Here is a 16263-nt window from a genome sequence, read left to right on the forward strand (position 1 = left end):
AGGAGTAGCTTGGAAAAGGCTTCCATGGTGAGCACAAAGAGGTAGGAAGATAGGGGTCACCTTGCCTTAATCCTTTGGTGCTCTTGAAAAAACCACCAGAGACACCATTAATGGAGATAGAGAAAATTGGACTGGTAATACATTCCACAATCCAATTAATCAACACATCTGGTAAGTTAAGGCCCCTTAAAGTAGATATTATGAAGTCCCATCACACAAAGTCAAAAGCCTTCCGTAAGTCCACCTTGAGCATACCACAAGGCTCAATATTCTGCCTATTGTACCCCTGCACAATCTCGGTAGCTAAGAGTACATTCTCAGAGAGAAATCTACCCTTTAAGAAAGTTGACTGAGCTGGAGAGATGATAGAAGGAAGCCGAGATTGCAGCCTATTTGCAAGAAGCTTGGATATGACCTTGTATAAAGTGTTTAGAAAAGAGATAGGCCTGAAGCCAGTCGGTCTTGAGACATTCGAGACCTTTGGAATCAAAACGAGGGAGGTAGCATTCCACTCCTTTAGCAATTTACTTGAGGAGAAGAATTCTTTCACGGCTGCGGTGACCTCTCCACCAACAAAGCTCCAACAACTTGTAAAGAACTCAGCAGGATACTCATCATGTCTGCTTGTTTTATTGGGAGGGAGCGAGAAAAAAGCTTCTTTGATTTCCTCAGAGGTGAAAGGCTTTGACAATTGAGTTTTCTGATCCTTCGAGCAACTAAAGTCCAGCAGGTTTGAGATATCCTCTTGGGTGAAAAGCGGAGGTGAGACTTCATTGCTGAGGAGATTAGTGAAATAGTCAACACAGATATTTTGTATACCATCCGGAGAGTCCACCATCACCCCATTATCATCCTCAAGATAATGGATGTGATTAATTGATTTATCGAGTTTATCTATCTGTGAAAGAATTGAGAGTTACAGTATCCATCTCGCAGCCAATTTATGGTAGACCTTTGTCTAAAAAATCTTTCCTCTGCGTTGACCAAAATTTGCCATCGTCGCTCTGTTCGGTTAAAATGCCCGCGTTTAAAGCCGAAGAAGAGGATAGCATGCTGTTATGAAGATAAGTCACCTCCTCAAGAGCCTTCTGAACTCTTTTTTCGAGGTTAGAGTAGTTTTCCTTGTTGAAGTCTCAGATAACCCTCTTTAGAGCTTGCAGCTTCTTTGAGACTCTGAACATGTCGGAACCCACCAAGTTTAGTGAGAACCAGTTCTCACAAATCAAGTGGATAAAGTCTTGGTTGAAAAGCAAGAAGGAAAACAACTTGAAAGGTTTCTTCTGCTTAGGACTGGACGAGGAGAGGCTTATAGAGATACAAGCACGATCTGAAAATTCAGGCTCTCCAAAGTAGGCGAAAGACATAGGGAACTGCACAGCCCACTCATCGTTCACTAGTGCTCTGTGCACTACTTGTGAAACAAGAATTAAATTTTGCTTTACATAACTTAACGTAGTTCAGTAATAACAATTGTATATTGAATTTTTAAAACTTGCTATAGATTTTGAATTATTTTTGTGGGAGACTTGTTAAAGATTCAAGGGAAAAATCTATCTATTTGAATGTTTAATACCTAATGTTATATTACACTCCCTCTTCAGAGTCATCAATTTTTTTTCCTTAGGTTAGTACACACTGAAGATAAAACAATAACCCATCGAGACATCAGATGTATACACAGTTACAACCAGGTTGAGCATAGTCTATAGAAGAACCAACTATGATTATACAATACATTATACTATAATTTAACAAAACTAAACAAATCTATGAACGTTGACCCCAAAAAAAAAAACCTATGCACCAAAAACGCCAAGGTAGGCATTATCTGATATACTAGAATTTGTATCCATGCACGTGCGGGATTTTAATTTAAAATATTTTTTATCAATAGAAATTGTTGAGCTCCATTATAATCATTTCAATTTTTGAGTATAAATCTACATAAATACTAAACTTACTTTATTCAGTGACATACAACATATATATTTTTAAAGATAATATATCTTTGTTATATCAATTTGCGATTTTACGTGGGATTTTAGTTAAAACTTTTATCAATAAAAATCATTGAATATGAATATAATTTGAAGATTAAAAGATAAATATATATAAATTCCGTACTTATTTTACTAATCTATATATAACATATATTGTCTAGTGTCGCTATAATATTGTCGACAATCTTCTGACCTTTTATTTTTAAAATAGTTCATTCCATATTCACAATTTTAAAAGTTCTAACTTCAATGTCAATCATTGACCTAATTATAGAGACCATTTAAACATATTGATATCCTACATTAAATGCGAATATACAAAGTTTCATGAACAGTTTTAGTGTTATGTCGCTACAATGAGGTTGTCCAAATGCATCATCTGCCATAATAGAATTTCCGACTAAGTCAAGAATGCTTAAATGATGAAACGTTTAAACCCTACAATGAATATCTATTCACTAATCCAAGTTACATATTTTTCTAAAATTTCATATGTTATTTGCAGATGTTAATTTTGTGATGCAACCCCAGCTCCGTCTTCTCAAAAAAAATAATAGTGTACTTTAAATACATTGTTTTTGCCAATGTTTTGGCTTAAAAGCATTTGATAATATATATATATATATATTATATTTGTTATATTTTTTTTTACACAAATAATATATATTGACTTAAACATAATCATTACAAAGAGTTTGAGCTAGCCATGATGGCTACAATACAGAATCAGCATAATAAATTTTGTCAATACAACCATATTTAGCTAGAGCATGTGCAACACTATTACATTCTCTCTTTGTGAAGGTGAAAGATACTTGTTGTAGTTTTGTAGCCCATAGTTGTATGTATTCTAAGAGATTAGTCAATGAAGCGTTCGAATGTTGGCCATTAACTAATTTTATTAAAACATTACAATCTCCTTCAAAAATGATTGATTGATATCCATGATCCAAGCCTGCTGAATTGCCACTAGCCGTCCCTTTGTTTCAGCTTCTAAGGCAGAACCTGCATTGTTTAGTCTAGAAGCTCCCCACGCCAACGATTCACCATGATGGTCTCGGAAGATCCAACCACAAGTGGTTTGATATGTTTGGTTATTAAACCCTGCATCAAAATTGCACTTTATTGATGGGTGTACCGGAGGTCGCCAAGAGCCGTTTTGTACACTTTGTGTGGTATTCTGTCCTGGTATTAATGTTTGCAGAGTACTGATCCATTCTTTAGTTTCGGATTTTGCGAGTAAAACTGTTTTAGTTGCACTCTCACGGTAGTTGTTAAATACCAGATTGTTCCTTGCTTTCCAAACACGCCAAAGTAGATTAAAAGGTAAAAGTGAGTCAAAGGTGTTTATGGTTTGTGATGAGTGGGATATCATATAAGAAATGGTTTCTTCTGCAGTAGATGCTAGTTGATCTAGATTCAATATAGATGTGTTAGAGAGTCTCCATGTCATTTGAGCGAAAGGGCATGGAAAAAGTGCATGTTCAATAGTCTCATCGGTTTGATGACATCTTTGACATATTGAGTCAATATTCATACCCCTTGTTCTCAATCTTGATGTTGTTGGTAAAGCTCTTGAAACTATGCGCCAGAGGAAGTGTTTAATCTTCGGTATAATCCGGAGTTTCCATATCTTATTCTTGAGTTCCACTGATCCATGAGGTAAGTCAGGTTGCACACCCGGGTCAAATGGATAGTGTGTTATGAACCAATAACCAGATTTAACAGTGTAAGCACCAGACCAAGTATAATGCCAGATAAGTTTATCCTGTTTTTCCACCAGAGAAAGATGGATGTTTTGGAGTAGTGCCTGCTCTGCCTGCGGAACTTGTAAGGAGAGTTTCTGTTGATCCCAAGATCGGACATTGCCTGATTTAATAATGAAGTGTTCAAGTGGTGTAGAAGATTGTGGATCCAAACTTTGGATTGGTCTGGGGGGATTGTCGCCAATTACATTATCCACACCTAAACGTATTGATTTTCCATCGCCCACAATATAACGGGTTCCTTTCTTTAAGAGGTCTAAACCAATTAAAATTGAGGACCAGCCATAAGATTGATTCTTCCTTGGTTGAGCATCTAACAGAGTATCATCTCTGTAGTATCGGTTTTTCATGACACGGGCAAACAAGGAGTTAGGGAACTAAATAAGACGCCATGCTTGTTTAGCTAAGAGAGCATCATTGAATTTAGCTAAATCCCTAAATCCCAAACCTCCTTTACATTTTGGAACTTGCAGCTTTTTCCAAGCGATCCATGGAATGCTCCGATTGTTTGATTTTCTTTCGCACCAGTAGCTCATTAGGAGAGATTCTATTTCAGAGGTAATTCCTATCGGTAACTTGAAACAGGACATGGCGTATACTGGCATTGATAGAGCTACTGATTTAAGCATGATTTCTTTTCCTGCAGGGGATAATTTCTTTGTTGTCCAACCGGATGTTCGTCTTTTGACTCGATCGACAATATATTCAAACATTTCCTTTTTCTTTCGACCAAACTGTTCTAGTAAGCCGAGGTATTTACCTCCACCTCCATGATTTGGAATGTCAAGAATTGCTTTTTAACTGTGTTTGTGTTACTCCATACACTCTGCTACCAAAATTTATCATTAACTTGGAACTATTTATTTTTTGACCTGAGTAGTATTCATAGATGTCAAAAACATCTTTCAAAGCTTGACAATTCCTCTTGTTTGCTTGACAAAAAAAAGAGAGAATCATCTGCAAATTGAAGATGTGTGATGCTTGGAGCAACATTACCAATTCTGAACAGAGGATGAATAGATAGGGTGATAATGGGTCACCTTGCTAATACCTCTCATTGGTTTTATATTACCAAATGGTGCTCCATTGATCAGAACAGAGTAATTAACAGAAGATACAGTTGCCATGATCCAATTAATCCACTTATCACAAAAACCAAAAATCTTCAATGTTGTTTCAAAGAAATTCCATTCCACACGGTCATATGCTTTGCTTACATCATTCTTCACTGCCATGTAGGTTTGAGAGACACGTTTCCGGACTTTTAAAGAGTGCATAACTTCATGAGCTATCATAACATTATCTTGAATGATACTTCCAGGAATAAAAGCTGCTTGTGCGTCTGAAACAATGTCATTTAGATGAGGTTTAAGTCGTTGTACCAGACATTTTGAGATTATTTTGTACAGAACATTGCATAGAGCTATTGGGCGATAGTCCGACAGTGTCTGGGGGTTTTCTATCTTTGGAATCATGCAAATGTTTGTATGATTAATGGTTGGTCTCAAGCAAGAAGTATTAAAGAAGTTATTAACTTCATGGATTACATGAGACCCGACTGTATCCCAACAGCTCTTGTAAAATCTCGTTGTTAATCCATCCGGACCTGGTGCTCTGTCATCACCAATAGTGCATAAAGCCTAATAGATCTCTTCATCACTGAAATATTTTGTTAAATTCTCGTTAATATCTTCAGTAACAATTGGTGTGAAGTCAGCAAAAACCGAAGGATCAACATGATGACCCGTTGTAGAAAAAATGTTGGTGAAGAAGGATTGAGCATGCTCGCCAATGTCCTTATCACCTCGATAATTATTCCCTTGATATCTAAGACTGACGAAATCCAATTTTTTACAAATCTAGTTTTTGCACAAGCGTGGAAAAAACCTGTGTTACGAGCACCTTCATTCATCCACTGATTTTGGCTCTTTTGTTACCAGTGTTTCTCTTCATCACTATAAGCTTTAGTGAGATCATCCTTCAATCTTGGAATAGTCCTTCGTACGTCAGGAATAATGTTCTCCATCGCGTAATTCAGCTGAGCTTGTAGCATCACTATGCGTTGTTCAGAATTTAACCGAGAAGATCTCTTTAAATTAGCCATTGTTTTTCTGCAGTTTTTTATTCTTTGGTTGATTGGTATATTCAGATTATCGTCCCCACCAAGCCATCCTTCCTTGACCATTTCGTTAAAGGAAGGCACATCTAATAAACGCTTATCAAATTGAAAGGTCCATCTCTTGTGTCGTTTTACATCATTTAAATCTAGCAAGATTGGTTTGTGATCAGAGCCTGCAAATTCCAGGAAGTTTGTTTCAGCATTTGGGAAAGTTGCAGCACCTGAAGAGTTGATCATCGCTCTATCAAGACAACATTGGATAGTGTACGAATGACGTTCTCCAACCCATGAAAAAGGGTTCCCTTTTGAGCGGATATCTTGTAAATCACACATAGAGATCATGTGTCTGAAGTCTCTGAAATTCCATTCATCACGCAGTGGACCTCCTATCTTTTCATTGTTAGAGATTATCTCATTAAAGTCACCAATAAAGAGCCAAGGTGCATCACGAGAAAGAGATAGTTGTTCGAATCGTTCCCAGAGCTCATATCTTTCACTTGGATTAGGATGTCCATACACACAAGAAAAATAAAACATAATATTATTATGGTTAATCGAAACATCAATGAGTCGCTCATCCTTAGAAATCAAGGATAAGGACACATTGTCATTCCAAAACAGAGCTAAACCTCCACTCCTACCATGAGGGGGTTGGACAATATCGTTTGCAAATCCTAAATCACACCTAAGTTTAGTTATTACATCAGTTTGGTTTAGAGTTTAAGAGAGGAAGAGAATATCACACTTAGTAGAAAAACAAAGTTTTTTAAGACGAGAAGAAGCCAGAACTGGGCCAATGCCTTGGCAATTCCAGGAGAGGATCTTCATATTGGATCGTCTGAGGGTACCGGGCCCCCCGCGCCTCCGTCGAATCCATTGCTTACAAAGCATGAACCAACCGAACACGTATGCTGACTTTTGTTGCGGAGTTGGTTCAGGACCACCATCTCCTCTGCAGCTTTGGCTTTGTTAAAGTGAACCTCAAACTGTACCCTCTTTCTCTTCATGAACACAAAGTCGGGTTGTGCGCTGTTAGTTGATAACATCATTATTTTACCTATTTTAGCTATAGTTTTAGTATGCATTTAGGAAGAGTTTAGTATGATTTCAAGGCTTTAATGTCTATTATCAAGTATTTTAGGTTTCAAGAAGGTTTTACAGGTTTTATAGCAAAAAGGACAAAAAGACAAGGAAAATACGTTTTAGGAAAGATTCAGAGCTTTAAAGTACGGGCAACTTCTGAAGAACTTATACAACTCACATTTCGACGTACCTGGTGTCTATGGAAAGCTGATAGAGTCATCTTTCTCCTCGAAGTATAATCAAGAAAATCCATTCAATATGAAGGAAGTTATGCCCGATTTACCGAGCAGTGTTATAAACCGACGTAAGGAGAACCATCAAGCCAATGGGATTTTATTGAAGGCCTGACCAGCGACCACCATGGCGGCCCAGTCCAATTCTTCATCACGTTCTAGAACATTCCTACGCCTCCCCTTGTTCTGCATTCAAGAAGAAAAGACGTTTCTACCCTTACAAAACCCTAAACCTAGACAAAACCCTATAAATACTCTTCTAAGCCCTAGGGTTTAGTGTGTGCACATTTTGGAGCAGCCAAGAGATCACGACCAGAGGAGCAGCCGACGACCAGACCCTTCTCTCGTCCCTCCCTTTGAAGCTTTGAGATCCACCAACTCTTTTCTATTCTATTTGCTTTGTTCTTTGTTTCTAAAGGAAGAAGATCCTTACAACTTTGTTTGACAACCATTGAAGTAATATCTAAATCTCTTTTTTCTATTTATTCTTTTATGTTTATGAGTTTATTAAGCCTTGCTTTGATGATTCCCTTAAACATGCTAGAGTAGTTTTCTAGTTGGGTTTAAAGAGATAATCAAAGGGGGGAGATGATCTTAGTTTAGGTGGCAATTTTTAGGGTTTGTTAGATTTATATTCTTGTTTACTCTATACTTTAATTCTAAGTCTTTGCTTAATGCTTTAAGTTAGCCTCATGAACTAACTATGATCTCAAGTGTGTGTGCTTTGCCGAAAGCTTGCATGTGTGCTTGACCTAGCTTAGATGTGTGAGGAGTCATAGGAAGCACATACCCTTTACCTATGGAATCTCATGGATTAGAATCGAACTTGTTTAAATGCATTGATCTATGCGTCGTTGCCTGCGATAGTCGAGTCTCGTAGTATAGAGATCTTAGACGGTTAGCTTGTGAACTATAAGTTAACGGTTCATTCCTGTTTCGTAGTCCGAGTTTTAGATAAACAAACTAACCCTAAACTTTCCTAGATAGATAAATCATTGAACCCCTGCGATTTCTCTTGATGCCCAACACTTGTTTTATTATTTTTACTTGCTTTTATTTTTGTTTATTTGCTTACTACAACCGTGACACTAAAACCCCCATTTTTATTGAGTCCTAGCCTTACATCTCTTTCGACGGATTCTCTAAACAACAACTCTCTCTCTGTGGGATCGATCCTTAAATACTACTACCGATTAGTTGTGCACTTTTAGCCGTCGTGTGGTCTTTTAAGGTAAAAGATTTTGGAGTGAAAAACCACACACATCATTAGTATTGTCACCAAGAATGTCGCTTGTGTTAAGATGAGCAACACTCTTCCCTGCAAACTTTGCATTGAGATAATGGATTCTCTCTGCCGATAGATCTTTGTCTTCAAAAACACTGGGCAGACAGATATTCTCAACCGAACGGGGAACATATGCCTGGACAGGAACATTAGATGGTGGAGGCATCTGTCGACCCGGTATTAGAGTTTCTGGATCCTTGATGGTAAAGTATTAGCCTCAGACATGTTGTTATCACCATCATTATGGTTCTCTCCGTCACTGTCGTCATCAGACTCCTCTGGTGCCGGATCATCGAAACCAAGAGTACATTCCTTTGCATCATGCTTAAGAGAGCCACATTTTGAACAAAAGTTCTGGAGTCTTTCATAACGAAACTTAACAATAGTGTTCTCATCAACAATAAACTGTATATTCTTTTGAAACCTTAGGGGATCATCTATGTTCCAATCAATCCTAACACGTACAGCCCCTATCTGATTTTCGTTTTCATTATAATCCACTTCAGTTACATATCCTAACTTGTTCCCTACCCATCTAGCCATAGCATTTGTTAAACAAAGGGTTAGGATACCTTGGATTTGAACCGAGAAAGGAATGATTTTCATGTTGGTCTCTCTTATATTCGGATACCATCGATGAGTGGTGACCATCCAATCATTGAAAGACCACGGTCCCCTACGCAGCACCAATTTCAGGGTGTCCTCAGATTGAAATCGGAACTGAACTCTTCCACTCTCGAGAATGCATCCAACGCATTCGTCTGCGAAGCCCCAAACTCGTGGCATTTGTCTAATCAGAGCACAGGGATTCTGCTTTCGTGGATTGACAGGAGTAACAATCAGAGTATGCCGATTAACAGATATTGCACGGTTTAGAAACTCTGGTGGTAGCGAGATTGGGGCATCATCTATCCCCAAATCAAGGTCATGGACAGATTTGCGGAGATAGTCACTCATTGTGTTTGTTGTTTGGTTGAGGAGTAGTGAGAAAGATGGGATAAAGGAAGAAAAGCGAGAGAAGACTGAACATTTATATAGGATCCATGGTGGTTTCGGTTGACGGTTAACTCCCGTGAAAATGAGAGACAAGAAACTGCCATAGATAACTGACAGAAAGTAACTGCCGAATTGGATCCCCAAATCGAAATTGTAGGATTTCACGGTCGGAAAAAGACTCCTGATCAAAGGAACGATCGGAGAAGTGGAAATTCCAGGCGGTTGAAAACAATCGCCAATCGAGTCGCCCAGAGAAGACGACATAGGTAATTAAAATTGTATGTTTTATATGTGTTATATCATGTTTTAAAATTGTAGCTCCAATTGATAATATACCTTACACAAATCACATGCCACTTTTTGTAACTGATTACATATCATTTTTTCTATATTTCCTAACCATTGATTTTGTTTTTTTAGATAGATTATTTTTTCAAAATTCTTTTTCATAGTTTTCCCAAAAAAAAGTGTGATCTTTACAATGTCTTTGTTTTAGATCAAAACTTTTAAGTTAAGTAATTAATCTTTTCTTTCTTAAGTAAAATTTAATAATAAATCTTTATGGTATATGTTTCTTAGAAACTAAAGTTTCACTTCAATTTTATTTTCATGTTTAAGGTATATTATCAACTGGAGCTACAATTTTAGTGAGTAAGATTTTAATGAATGTAAGTAAGATTTTAATGCATGGTGGAGTAAAATAAATACAATTACATAACTTGTTTTTTTACTCCACCATGAATTAAAATCTTACTTACATTCTAAAACTCATTAATCCATTCTAAATTTTGGAATATAATCATTTTTTGGTTATAATTTTAATAATAATGTTATTAGTAAAACAAATTTATAGTATTACTTTTACTATTTTAATATTTTCATTTATTTTACTTAATTCACTAGGATTTAACCCGCGGTACACCGCGGGACAATATTTTTAATTTTAAAATTTATATTGTATTTATTTGTTATTTTATTATTATATTATTAATTTTAAAAATATAAATTTTATAGGTATTTGATATAAGTATTCAAAGTATAGATTTTTGTAGTGTTTTCAAGGTTTTAACCCGTGTGGTATATGTATAGTCTAGTAATACATTTATCTTCTGGTACACATCTAAAAGTGTCACCAATCCCACACTCTTATTTAACCCGCAATACACCGTAGGATGATATTTGGTTATTTAACCCACAATACACCGCGGGTTAAATTTGTTACTCAAATGATGTTGTGTCATTAAAACGGAATAGGTCCTACAGTCACCAAACATCTACTAAAATGGATTTTGAGATTTTTATGGGATTAATCATTTAATGCATAGAGTTGGTTTAGGAACAAACAGAATGTATATATATTTTCAACCTTTGTATGGCAATAAACGTTTAAAATTAGGTTGGTTTAAATAGATCCATTAATTGACTTTCTACAAATGTTATTTTAGGAAAATTTGTAGGGGTTAATAGATGTTGTGAAGATATTTATGGCAATTAACGTATCAAATTAGGTTGTTTTAAATAGTTCTATTAATTGAGTTTCTACGAAATGTTATTTTAGGAAATTGATAGGGGTTAATGTTGTAAATAAAACAAAGTAATTAAGAAAAACTAAAAGGGTATAACACAAAATGTACTTCAAAAATGTTAATATAGATTTTTAGATAATTATTATTTTATTATTTACTAAAAATTATATTATTGTTTATACTATTTTAAAATTTAATTAATTTTAGTTAATTCATTTTTTATTTATTTTTATTATTATTAATTAAAAGTAATAAATATGCAATGAATGGATATTAAAAATAGTATTTTTTATGAAGAAAAAAATTAATTAGGTAGATGCTGATGTGGAGCAGGAGAAGTGAGCAAAACTAACTTTATATATATAGATTAGTTCCATTCATTGCATATTTATTACTTTTAATTAATAATAATAAAAATATGTCCATTCATCTCTTCAGTTTTAATATTAATCCCAACACACAGATAAACAACAACGAATAACAAACAAATGAAATGAGCCATATATTATTTGAAGATATGTCCCAGGGAACTTAGCTCTTGCCTGCGCAACCCAAAACCGCAAGTGTGAAGAAGAATCATATCTCCACTCTCCTCAATAGTTTCTATGGAGTCTCATCTCATCTCTCACAAATCTTCTGATTACGCCTGCGCTCAGACAATAGGACAGCCATGTTGGAATATATCCAGCTTTTGATTCTAATATATTCTCATTAAAAGACGAAACTTAAAGTTTCACCTATAGAGGTAATATTAACTCAAATCAGCCTCATCTACGGAGATGTGGAGCTGTTGATCCTCTGGATAAGGGCCTTATCACAAATGGATGGTTTAGCAGCTCGGCTGCAGTTGGCCGTTCATTGGCGTTCATTTTGAGACACTTAAGTATGAAAAATCCTGAGCGTCTAGTGATAAAGTATCAGGTATTTTTGGATGCTTACCCCTTCCGATGGTAAACAGGGCTTGAACCTGCCCGTTTGCACAAATTCCGACGTTAACTCATAAAATCCCATTATAACATAAAAGGACCGTTCAAATGTCGTTAGTCCTTATATATTTTGTTGTTAATAAAAACAACAGCGTTTCCAGTTATGTTAGCATCTACTAAATTCAAGGTTTAAACAACAAAGCACAGTAATGGAGTCTGCATATTAAACTGAGCTAAATGCTTTCTTTGTGTATTTATTTGTTATAGAAACCCAAAAAGTTTGTGTATAATTCAAAATCAACTAAATAATTGTTGTTTTATGGGAATTTTCCTATTTTATCCAAAGAAAGTTTAAGAATCTTGAAGACTTACGGGTTCTAGATCAGAGTAAGGGATCTGACCAGTCAACATCTCCAACACAGTGCATCCAAGGCTCCATATATCAGCAGTACTTCCATACCCATCATTACGCTTGGGGTTAATAACCTGATCAAGTGATTATGTTCCATCTAGAATCAACCATACACGTATAACCTAAAGTACAATGAAAGTGATATGAATTCATATATATATATATATCTGTTAATAGAAAAATTAAGGAAATATAATCAAATACTTGAAGGAGACATAACCTCTGGAGCCAACCAGAAATGAATAGACTCTCCATGCAGGACGTTATGTCGTATTAAGTAAGTGGAATGAGCAACAATTTTAAGCAACAGATCAAGATACAATAAAGTTTCTGTTGATGTATGATATGTAATATGTTTGCCGATCATTGTATTCACACAACACAAAACAGTACGAAGGATCCAAAAACAATACCTCCAGAATGGACTTCCCCTGCAGGACGTAATGTTATTTGACACCTATGTAACAAAAATGAAACAGGTATCGAGTCAGGGGGATAAGTGCTGTACCAGGTTTTTACTTAAGAGCAAAAATATAGACATTTTATTAACGGAAAAGAACCTCTGCCAACCCAAAACCTGCAAGTTTAACGGCGCCATTAGTGCCCACCAATATATTTGCACATTTAATGTCCCTTGATCGCATAAGATAAGAAAAGTAAGTAACCCAAGGAAGGAAATCAGAATTTTAAGAAATATTATGACAAGGGCGTTTACTAGTCAAACCTGTGCACACAGCCTTTATCGTGGAGATATTCCAAACCATCAAGAATTTGTCTTGTGTACAAGGAGACGACAGAGTCAATAAGTTTGGATCTTTCATAGAGTTTTTGAAGGGATCCTTGGGTTACAAGCTCAAGAAAGATGTACAATTTTGACCCGTCCTGCAAACAGCGGAGTGAGTTATCAATTGCACAACAAAATACTTAGGGAAACTGAAACTGAGAAAAAGAAAACTTTGCTGTGCCACGATATCGAACAATATTCTGATGCTGAAGCTGACAAAGTAATGCAATCTCCTGTAGAAAATGAAAAACGTGCAAACGTAATTAAGGTGGATAAGCAACCTACTTCTGACTGATTAACGAGATAATGCTACAATGAAAAAAGTGATATATTATATGAAACTTCCATACCCCCTCAAGTTGTTGTATGCACTCTTTTGCCTGACTTCCCTTATCAAGAAGTGAGACTTCCTTCACAGCCAAGAAGTCCCCATTTCTACATTTCACATAAGCATCCATTAGCCAAACGCACATCCTGGCTAAGCACCACATTTGTCATTGAAAGTCCTTTTTTTTTTTTTAAACGACTTGCAACTAATCAAGTATCCAATTTTAACATAATTAAGCAACCAGTAAGACTTACTCTGAAATGGCTTCGTATACAGAGGCAAATGATCCTCGTCCCAGAAGTTGACCCTTCAGCCAAGACGTCACTAATACCATATCCTCAGGATTGTATAGTTTTTCAATCAACTTGGAACGCGTCAATTTACGATTTTCCCGAACGTGTCGACTAGGACCTGCTTCACTCAAATCCAATTTCCGGAAACTGACGCGATCCGGGAACTCCAAAGAGGGCGTCAGAAAGGAGCAAGTGGATTCCGAATCAATGGAGGAACTACAAGAAGACATAATATCATGATGTTGAAGCTGAATAAGCAGATGTAAAAAGTTTTTTTCGAATAAATTTTACATTTAAAAAAAAAAAAAAAAAAAGTCTATAGTCTGAACTAAAGACTGACATAAACATCCATCAAAAACAAAGAATCTGATGTCAAGTTCAACAGATATTATTAGCATTCATACACAGAGCTAAATGATGCTCGTCCCGGAACTTGACCCTTCAGCCAAGAAGTGATGATAGATCTTCCAGAGGCATAAATCGAAGAAGTAATGGATACCGTACTTGAGGAGTCACCCTTGTCTATAGCGATGGAGCATGTCTCGTGAGCCGTAACCCCCAAGTGGATAAACTTACCTCCCGTCTCTTCCGTTTCCACTTCCTCTTCATCACAGCTATTATCAGAAGAAGAGGAACTCGGCCGCTGAACTGTTTCACTTGGAGCGAAATGCGTAAGGAAATCCCAAGACGATCCTGAAAGATCAATAGGAGGTAATTTTATTGCCGGAGGGGGCTTAAGAACTGGTGGTCCTACCGCTTTAATACCACCATCAACAGCCACAACATCATTAGGGATAAGATACCCTCTCGATTTCACCAAGATTCCATCGGCTAAAGTGTCAGCGACGTCCATTGTGGTCTGCAGACGACGTCAACTAGAGAGAGAATAAATATAGAAGTGGAAATTTCCAAGCAATGTGCAGTGACACTGACACTGCGTAAAAAGGACGAAACAAACAAAAGAAGTTGACGACGACTTGTGAAATTTTTATTTTTTAATTTTTCCTGTTTATGTTAAAAAAAAAAAAAAAAAAAAAAGTCATCTATTTATTTTAGTAATTCTAATTTAAAAGTCACGCAATTCTCGTGAATAAAATTAAAATCTGATTATCTTATGTAATTTTCTTATGAAATAATCTAAAGTTAAATTGTATTGCAAGATTGAGAGTGTGAAAATTTAATCCTGTTTTCAAAAACTCAACATATGAAATCTAAGATCAATATACAAGATTTTGCTTAGCATATATTTTTATATCCTCCTATTTATGTGGACCTATCTAGTACAATAAAAATCATAGGCTAAAATACAAAGAAATTTAAAACATAAACTAAAAAAAAAAAAAAAAAGACTTTTAACGCGCCAATATTGCAAGAAACAATGAAAGTGGCTTTGACCAAAATCAAAGGAAAATGTTTTGACCCATACTGTTAAACCGAACCATCAAACTCATACCGGATCGAACCATCAAATCCAAACCGGACATTCTTCTCCAAGTTTCATATCTCTTGCACATCACGTATCGTATCTCATGTGAATATTTTGTATATCTTTAGTCGATCTTCTTTCTTGTAAGGCATAGCCTATATATTGTAAACTTCACAAGGTCAATGAGGAAGGAAAATTCTCCATAGACTTTCACTTTTGTTCATGGTATCAGAGCCAAACAAGAATGTCTGAAGAATCAAAGAAAGGCGTGATGACAACGACAAGTGGAGAGACGACGGAGAAATCAAGTGAACGACAATCCCGGTGGTGTGATTGCTCAAGTTCAATTCGATGGTGACAATTATGATGAATGGGCGCAAGCCGTGAGAACGGCACTACGTGTGAAGAAAAAATATGGTTTTGTCGATGGAAGTGTCACAAAATCAGATGAGAATGATGCAGACTATGAAGATTGGGTTTCTGCAAACTCCATGGTGGCGTTGTGGATTCTCAATACGGTTGGTGCAAAAGTAAGGAGAACTTTGGCAAACAAAAAAGATCCCCAGGAGCTTTGGAAAGAAATCAAGGACCGATTCTCAGAAGGAAACGGACCGAGAATCCAAGAAATCAAAGCTGAATTGGTGTGTCTCAGACAAGGAGGTGCGAGTGTGATTGACTACTTCGGAAGATTGACGAAGTTGTGGGATGATCTGACAAATTATGAGAGACTTGTGGTTTGCAAGTGTGGTAAATGCACATGTAATCTCGCGGTAGAACTTGAAAAGAAAAAAAGACGAAGACAAAATTCATCAGTTTCTTTTGGGACCAAATGAAGAGGTGTACGGAGCTGTTCGAGCTTCAATCATCAGCACAGATCCTTTGCCTTCGATAAATCAAGTGTACTCGAAGGTAAAATCGGTGGAAAGAATTAATACAGTGATGAGAGGAAGAGAGCATCAAAACAATAAAGCTGCTTTTAATGTACGAACCAAAGGTGTTGAAAGAGATAACTTCAACATGAGAAATGGAGGTCTTGCAAGGGAAGACAAAAACAAGCTTTGTACGGTGTGCAAGAAAACTGGCCAT

General features: G+C 36.3%; 2 protein-coding genes across 19 annotated transcripts; both read right to left on the reverse strand.

The window, feature by feature from the left end:
- Positions 1 to 211: 211 nt before the first annotated feature.
- Positions 212 to 8652, reverse strand: LOC147940088 (uncharacterized). Its single transcript, XM_087461139.1, has 9 exons — positions 8464 to 8652; positions 5704 to 6275; positions 5491 to 5599; positions 5314 to 5380; positions 4818 to 5108; positions 4234 to 4406; positions 2914 to 4143; positions 1143 to 1436; positions 212 to 898 (listed from the first exon to the last, which is right to left on the reverse strand). The coding sequence occupies exons 1-9, from the start codon at positions 8650 to 8652 to the stop codon at positions 212 to 214; spliced, it is 3612 nt and encodes a 1203-aa protein (XP_087317265.1).
- On the reverse strand, positions 2667 to 14778 carry LOC104707167 (mitogen-activated protein kinase kinase kinase 3). Of its 18 annotated transcripts, none has more exons than XM_087460532.1 (12): positions 14156 to 14778; positions 13713 to 13967; positions 13481 to 13565; positions 13325 to 13363; positions 13071 to 13228; positions 12924 to 12979; positions 12760 to 12803; positions 12307 to 12420; positions 11948 to 11975; positions 11746 to 11849; positions 11551 to 11654; positions 2667 to 3104 (listed from the first exon to the last, which is right to left on the reverse strand). In XM_087460532.1, the coding sequence occupies exons 1-7, from the start codon at positions 14602 to 14604 to the stop codon at positions 12793 to 12795; spliced, it is 1053 nt and encodes a 350-aa protein (XP_087316658.1). In that variant the 5' UTR covers positions 14605 to 14778; the 3' UTR covers positions 2667 to 3104; positions 11551 to 11654; positions 11746 to 11849; positions 11948 to 11975; positions 12307 to 12420; positions 12760 to 12792. The 18 variants fall into 18 exon arrangements, with proteins under 18 accessions (XP_087316658.1, XP_087316650.1, XP_087316649.1 ...); XM_087460524.1 differs by lacking the exon at positions 2667 to 3104 and adding an exon at positions 6413 to 6886 and having other exon boundaries at positions 12907 to 12979; XM_087460523.1 differs by lacking the exon at positions 2667 to 3104 and adding an exon at positions 6413 to 7387 and having other exon boundaries at positions 12907 to 12979.
- Positions 14779 to 16263: the final 1485 nt, after the last annotated feature.

This window comes from Camelina sativa, chromosome 8 (assembly GCF_030686135.1).
Source record: "Camelina sativa cultivar CO46 ecotype springtype chromosome 8, ASM3068613v1".
Taxonomy (NCBI): Eukaryota; Viridiplantae; Streptophyta; class Magnoliopsida; order Brassicales; family Brassicaceae; genus Camelina; species Camelina sativa.